Here is a 6,722-nt window from a genome sequence, read left to right as displayed (position 1 = left end):
TGTTTGGCTTTTAATTTATTGATTGTATTTTATTGATAAACTTACTAATTAAAATGCTTATATGACAATTGACAATCTGAAATAAATTGTTTTGCTAATTTGTTAAAGTTAATTTTTGCTGCTTTTAAGACATTCCTATCATTGTTACTTGTAAATCATTCATTATATCTTTTGAATATCAGTAAAACAAATTTTGATTGTCTGTTACTTGAAAACATCTCGACAAAGCTTTTCTATAATAAAGCTTAGTATGTCATTTTGGCGGCTTCCCACAAATTGCCCATGAACCCCTTATTTTTAAATTATTTGAAAATAAGAGAGGGGTAGCTTTTGGTTTATTAGTGTTTTACCTTAGCACATATTAAAATGAATAATGATTTTCTGTGGTCCCTTGGCTAGGAAAAGGAAAAGCACTGTTTACATAAATACAATATGCATTTTGGTTAAATTATGGATGGAATATGTACAGAGGATAAGGAGAGGGGGAGACAAGAATTCAAAAGTAAGCAATTGTGTTTGTGTTAGCTATTTGGCTTTGCCCCTACCCTTTCTTAAGTCAAGGGGCTAATTTTCATCCCTTTTAGGAAGTAAAACATTTTTTTTAAATTTGTGCAAAGTAACTTAAATTTCAAACTTATACTTGCCAATAAAAATTGGTGTAAATCTTTCAACTGAAAATAAATATTTTCTTTAAGAGTTGACAAGGCTACTTGGATTGTAAAATTCAAATAACTTTTTACAATTTTTGTCCTTTATTAAAAATAACTCCTATAGCCAAAATATTTTGTGTATTATTGGTATTTTCATAAAATGTATTTAACAAAAACATGTTGATATAAAATTTATTGAAATATTTTTTTTTGCGTTGTACAATTTATCAAATTATCGTGAAAACTTTACATAAGGTAATGAATAGCAACAAAAGAAGAAAAAAAATTGCTACTATATGTTGGGAATTTCAATCAAGTTTGTTTTGATTTTAATTTAGCTGCATATTTTATTGAATGGTGGAAAAATTAGAAAACAAGATCTCTTCTGGTGCCATACTCTAACCCTATCAACTTTACTTGAAGATAATTTTTTAGTTTTTTATGATCATGTAATGTGATGAAAGAAAAAATGAAGATTTATTGCCAGAAAATTGCAATTTAAGTCAATTTTGATTATTTGGACCATTTCGAATGAGACCACTGGCTGGCGCTTTGCTGATATTTCTGTGGCTTTCTGCAGGCAGAAGGATTACCAGCAAAGATGTCTGTCAGTCCTGGTATCAGATTTGGGATGGCAGATTCTAAATAAAATGGAAGTAATTTCAAATTTTTTTCTCATATACATTCGAAACTGATTAATATCCAGTTGATTAGAACCAGTTCTCATCCATACTAAAAAACTATGTCTAGCGCATCGTATTATATCCAGTTTTCTACGAATATAGAAATGTGTAATCATAAGATTTAAACTATTTTTTTAGCACCTGCCTTCGGCATTTGGGGAACAAAAACTGGTTTTAATCTTATCATTGTACATTTTATTTCCGCGGAAAGCTGTTTATAATATGATGTGAGAAATAACTATTATATTCTACTTTACAAATTACAAGTAATTAAACTCATCAGCCACAATTTATGGAATATTTTTTTTTTAATTCAAAAGAATTTAAAAAAAAATTTAAGATGTACAGACCTTGACAGGATCCAGCAAGACAGAAATAATACTGGCTCACGCCTTCCTCATAGGTAACTGTGTAATAAGTTCCAGCTACTGGGTTCTGTAAGAAAAATGCAGTTAGTTTTGCTTCATGTCTAAACTTATCAAAGAAAATACATCAAAGCTAATTATTTCAAAGTTTACATTATGAAAAGTAGAAATATTGAAAACATGTTACCCCTAGGTTATAATCTTGTTCCAGTTTAGTGTGAGGAAAATTAGCTCTGTTCAGGAAGCTTGGTTCTGGTCCACACCCTGTTTTTCCATCCTTTGCAGGCTAAAACAGTTACAGTTAGATTGTAGTTATCAAAATTTTATATATTTTATACTTTATCATAAGGATAGCGGTATGCCCCTAGAGGGTTTAAGGCGCACTTGATAAGTTGGGAGTTGAATTGGAGAAACCAATTTTTTATTTGAGAATTAGAGAGAAAAATTAAAAAAATTTGGGGTGGGGTGAGATCTTTGAGGGGATGACTACCTCACCCTCATTTTTAGTTTAAGTTCCTAAAAAAATTATATATTATTTTGGGGTGGGGTTAATATTTTCCTACGAGCGATTCCCTATTATTATTTTGGTCACATTTAAATGCTATAAAGATAAGAGAATAGTTATTTCTCGCATCGTATTATAAACGGCTTTCCGCAGATATAGAATGTACAATTATAAGATTAAAACTAGTTTTTTTAGCCCCGAGGTGCCGAAGGCTCCGGCTAAAAAAAATGGTTTTAATCTTATGATTGTACATTTTTATATTCGTAGAAAGCTGGATATAATACGATGCTAGACATAGTTTTTTCGTATGGATGAGAACCGGTTCGTATCCACTGGATTTGAATGAATACGAGAATAGTTATTTCTTGTATCGTATTATAAACGGCTTTCCGCGGATATAGAATGTACAATTATAAGATTAAAACTAGTTTTTTTAGCCCCGAGATGCCGGAGGCACAGGCTAAAAAACTAGTTTTAATCTTATAATTGTACATTTCTATATTCGTAGAAAACTGGATATAATACGATGCTAGACATAGTTTTTTCGTATTCATGAGAACCGGTTCTTATCCACCGGATTCAAATGAATACGAGAAAAATACTTACAATTTCAATTCTTCCATTCTGCTTGTAGACAAGTACCATATGCCTAAATTAAAACTTGCTTTTTTTAAAAATACTTATACAATACAAAAAATGAAGGGTATTTTTTCCTGATAAATATATTTTTATTTAAGAAACCTGTAAAGATCCAACACAAAGCTTTATTAAAAAATGTAAACTAAGGGGACAGATTTTTTTCCAGAACCTAAGCTATGAACAGACAAACAAACAGAAACAGATACACAACCAACAATTTTAGAAAAAGAATTATTTTTAATAATTTGGAAAAATCTATTTACTTACTTTTTTAACTTTTTGAGATTAGGATCAAAACCATCTGGGCCATCTCTATCAAATGTTGTGCTAGGCCAGTAATCAAATACTATATCACCATTAGCTATGTCTGTACCTGAATACATTATTAACTTTATAATAAAGTAACAGGATATCTGTCTGTTTGTCTGTTTGTTTGTACTAAAGGATCGCGCCAACTGCTGTACTGTTATGGTTCTCCTTTACAGGATGGCTTTCCATGTCCTGGGAAGGTTTATAACTATTTTGGTGGAGGGTACCACCACCCTCCGGAGAGAAAAAAATTCTAGAAAAGAATTAATTAATACAAAAATTTAAATGAGGGATTGTTGGTCGACCTCTCCCGCCCCCACAAATTTTGTATTTATTTTTAAATCTATATAAAAAATTGTTTTATTGAATTCAACTACCCACTCCTCTAGAGGCCTCTAGCTTTTAAAATCATTTATCATATTCGTCTTTCTTTGACTATTTCTTTACCTGGAATATTAACCATAAAAAGTGATAATTCAAGACTATTATATCGTTTTGGCCAGTGCTAGTTATTAATGTAATTGATTGATTATCATAAATACATTTTTCACAATACATAACCCCTAGATTCAAAACACAATCACTTTACCTTTAACATTGACAGCCATAAAGTGTTGAACTTTGATTGGTCGAGGTAATTCAGGCTCATTATCCTCAACCAGGACCATGTAGAGTGCTCCAGGCTCTGTACTCCACCACATTTGAGGAAACTCTCCTAACTGAGAATATACAAAATTGTTAATAAAAAAAAATTAGGTAAACTTTTGTATTAACTTAATAAAAGTTTGATCTTAAACTTAAAAAAACTGCCTTAGAAAAATAGTTCAAGGAAGGAAAAAAAATATTAGATGAAAAAATTTTAATTTGAGGAAGGGTAGTGAGATGGAGAGCTACTTTTTTGGAAATCCCTTCTCAAAGCAAACATAACACACAAGTCCACAAGTATTAGAAAGTAATAAACAGACACAAAAACATCGATAAACTTTTGTTTAATTTATTATAGTATACTGGTTTAGCAGAAATTTTAGGTGTCCCTCATATCTACCTGGGAAGTTTGAAGGGGTGTACCAGGAGTGACCAGTTTCCCATCCACATTCATAAACAAAGGGTTGTCAGGGGGGATGGGGAGGAATTCAGGTACAGCTCCTAGATAAGATGGTTTATATAATCTAATTTCACGTTAATTTATAATTTTTATGTTGAATTTTGTTGTATTTACATACATAGGTAAAAAAATGGTATTTACAAAATTTACAAAAAATGTTAATGTTTTTTTCAAATTAAATTTTTAGTTTGTAGGTTGAGTTCCAAAAAACTTTTTTTTGAATTCTAAAATAGTAAAATATTTGAACTACCACATTTCTACAAATAAATTGTACCTTGAGATCTCCAGCCCTGGTCAAAAACTGCCTTCATGTTGCTGTTACCACCATGACCAGCATTGCTGACACCAACAATAATCAAGCCGAACAAAGCTAAATTAGAAATCCTATTATATAAATTAGTAGGTTTTTTTTGTCTAAAGCTTAAGGTTTAAATAAATACTTAGCCAATAGAGTTCTACATTATAGGGAAGCTTACATAGGAACTATAATTGTTTTAGAATAATGTTTTTTAGGTCATCAGATTGGTTTTAGGCTATTTTTTCAACCTTCAAATAAAAATAATTGGATTATAATGGTTCAGTTAGTAGTTATAAATAAGGTAATTGATTTTTAAAGTTTGTTAAATATTTCTTTTGATTATTGAATTTACTCTTAATTTTGTTAAGGTTAATTAATTTGTTTCTATTTTAGCTCCAAATATCATTTATGAATTTAACTGTAAATCTTCAAAAGCTTAAATGCGTTAATTAGAAACAGAAGCTACAGCATTCAGAACCAAGAGAAAAAAATGCATATATAATTTGAACTATACTTTTTTTAACTGACAATAAAACTTTATATCTATATTTCCTGTTTGAGTAGCTGCGCCACTTATGAACACAAGTGAACTTGTTTACTTAGACAAAAATATTTATACATATAAATCAAATATTTCTTACCTATGAACAATCTCATCCTTTGTTGTCTAACCATGAAGACCACTAAAAACTGACAAATTTTGTAGATACTTCTGTTTATATATCAAAATCTTGCTTGTGTGTACCCTTTGAACTTTTATAGTATTACACTTTCATAACAATGCCCTCTGAGGCAAATCAATGGAAATGGTCCAAGAAAGCAAAATAAAACTTTTGGGGTAGAAAAATTTATTTTACAAATAGAAACTAAAAGGATTCAATGCTCTGAGAATCTCCAAAAACACCTTTTCTGTAAATTGAAAAAAAGCTGTATTTTATCCAGGGTTCGGAAGCCGCGCTATCAGCCGCGCGGCTGCGGCTGCGGCTGAATCCTAATTTGCGGCTGAGGCTGCGGCTGCGGCTGCTTAAAGTTATGGAAGTGGCTGAGGCTGAGAGTGGCTGAGGCTTAGTGCGGCTGAGAGTGGCTGCGGCTGAATGCGGCTGAGGCTTAATAAGAATTGGGGTGGCTGAGGCTTACAGTGGCTGAATTGGAATTTTGTGGCTGAGGCTTCGAGCGGCTGAGGCTTACAGTGGCTGAGGGTGGCTGAGGCTTACAGTGGCTGAAGGATTTGTGGCTGAGGCTGCGGCTTACTGAAAGCCGCGCGGCTCATAGCGGCTGCGGCTTACAGTGGCTGATTAGAAAATTAAGCCGCGCGGCTGAGTGAGGCTGAGGCAGAGAGTGGCTGATAACATAATTAAGCCTCGCGGCTGATTCTGAGGCTGCGGCTTACTGAAAGCCGTGCGGCTGAGGCTGTGGCTGAATTAAATTCAGCCGCGCAGCTGAATGCGGCTGCGGCTGAATACAATATTAAGCCTTGCGGCTGATCTTATGGCTGATTATAAAATAAGCTTTGCAGCTGAGGCTTCGGCTAAATTGGATTTTTTAAATGCATTCTAGGACATTTTTTGGAGAGTTGAGGGTGGTTAGGGGTTGTGAGAATAAGAGTGGGGGGAAGAGGGGGGAGGACAGCAGGATTTTTTCAAATGTTTGATTCAGAATTAGTACCCAAATTTTATACTGGTACCCAAAGTTTTATACTGGTACCCAAAGTTTATTCTGGTACCCAAAGTTTTATTCTAGTACCCAAAGTTTTATACTGGTACCCAAAATTATATACTAGTACTCAAATTTTATTCTGGTACCCAAAGTTTTATTCTAGTACCCAAAGTTTTATACTGGTACTCAAAGTTTTATACTGGTACCAAAAGTTTTAGTCTGGTACCCAAAGTTTTATAATGGTACCCAAAGTTTTAGACTAGAATCCAAAGTTTTATACTGGTACCCAAATTTTACTGGTAACCAAAGTTTTATACTGGTACACAAAGTTTTATACTGGTACCCAAAGTTTTATACTGGTACCCAAAATTTTATACTGGTACCCAAAGTTTTATTCTGGTACCCAAAGTTTTATACTGGTACCCAAAGTTTTATACTGGTACCCAAAATTTTATACTGGTACCCAAAGTTTTATACTGGTACCCAAAGTTTTATACTAGTACCCAAAATTA

At 32.7% G+C, this 6,722-nt stretch overlaps 1 protein-coding gene across 1 annotated transcript; it reads right to left on the bottom strand.

The window, feature by feature from the left end:
• Window positions 1–828: 828 nt before the first annotated feature.
• Window positions 829–5,263, bottom strand: LOC145327722 (OV-16 antigen-like). Its single transcript, XM_080171276.1, has 9 exons — window positions 5,196–5,263; window positions 4,531–4,626; window positions 4,197–4,297; window positions 3,741–3,870; window positions 3,110–3,215; window positions 2,810–2,852; window positions 1,886–1,984; window positions 1,684–1,768; window positions 829–1,291 (listed from the first exon to the last, which is right to left on the bottom strand). The coding sequence occupies exons 1-9, from the start codon at window positions 5,227–5,229 to the stop codon at window positions 1,164–1,166; spliced, it is 822 nt and encodes a 273-aa protein (XP_080027402.1). The 5' UTR covers window positions 5,230–5,263; the 3' UTR covers window positions 829–1,163.
• Between the last annotated feature and the right edge of the window lie 1,459 nt (window positions 5,264–6,722).

The sequence above is a fragment of the Acartia tonsa genome, chromosome 9, assembly GCF_053477335.1.
Source record: "Acartia tonsa isolate MP-2025a chromosome 9, ASM5347733v1, whole genome shotgun sequence".
Taxonomy (NCBI): Eukaryota; Metazoa; Arthropoda; class Copepoda; order Calanoida; family Acartiidae; genus Acartia; species Acartia tonsa.
The sequence above is the reverse complement of the archived record's forward strand: the minus strand, read 5'-3'. Positions and strand labels throughout refer to the sequence as shown.

What these genes read in the sequence shown, in the direction of transcription:
- LOC145327722 (XM_080171276.1), bottom strand. Translation starts at nt 5,229, where the DNA reads ATGGTTAGACAACAAAGGATGAGATTGTTCATAG. An exon ending in AAGGATGAGATTGTTCATAG is followed by an intron (nt 4,627 to 5,195) that starts GTAAGAAATATT and finishes TTTCTAATTTAG; the next exon opens with CTTTGTTCGGCTTGATTATT. An exon ending in AATCTCAAAAAGTTAAAAAA is followed by an intron (nt 2,853 to 3,109) that starts GTAAGTAAATAG and finishes GTTTTAATTTAG; the next exon opens with GCATATGGTACTTGTCTACA.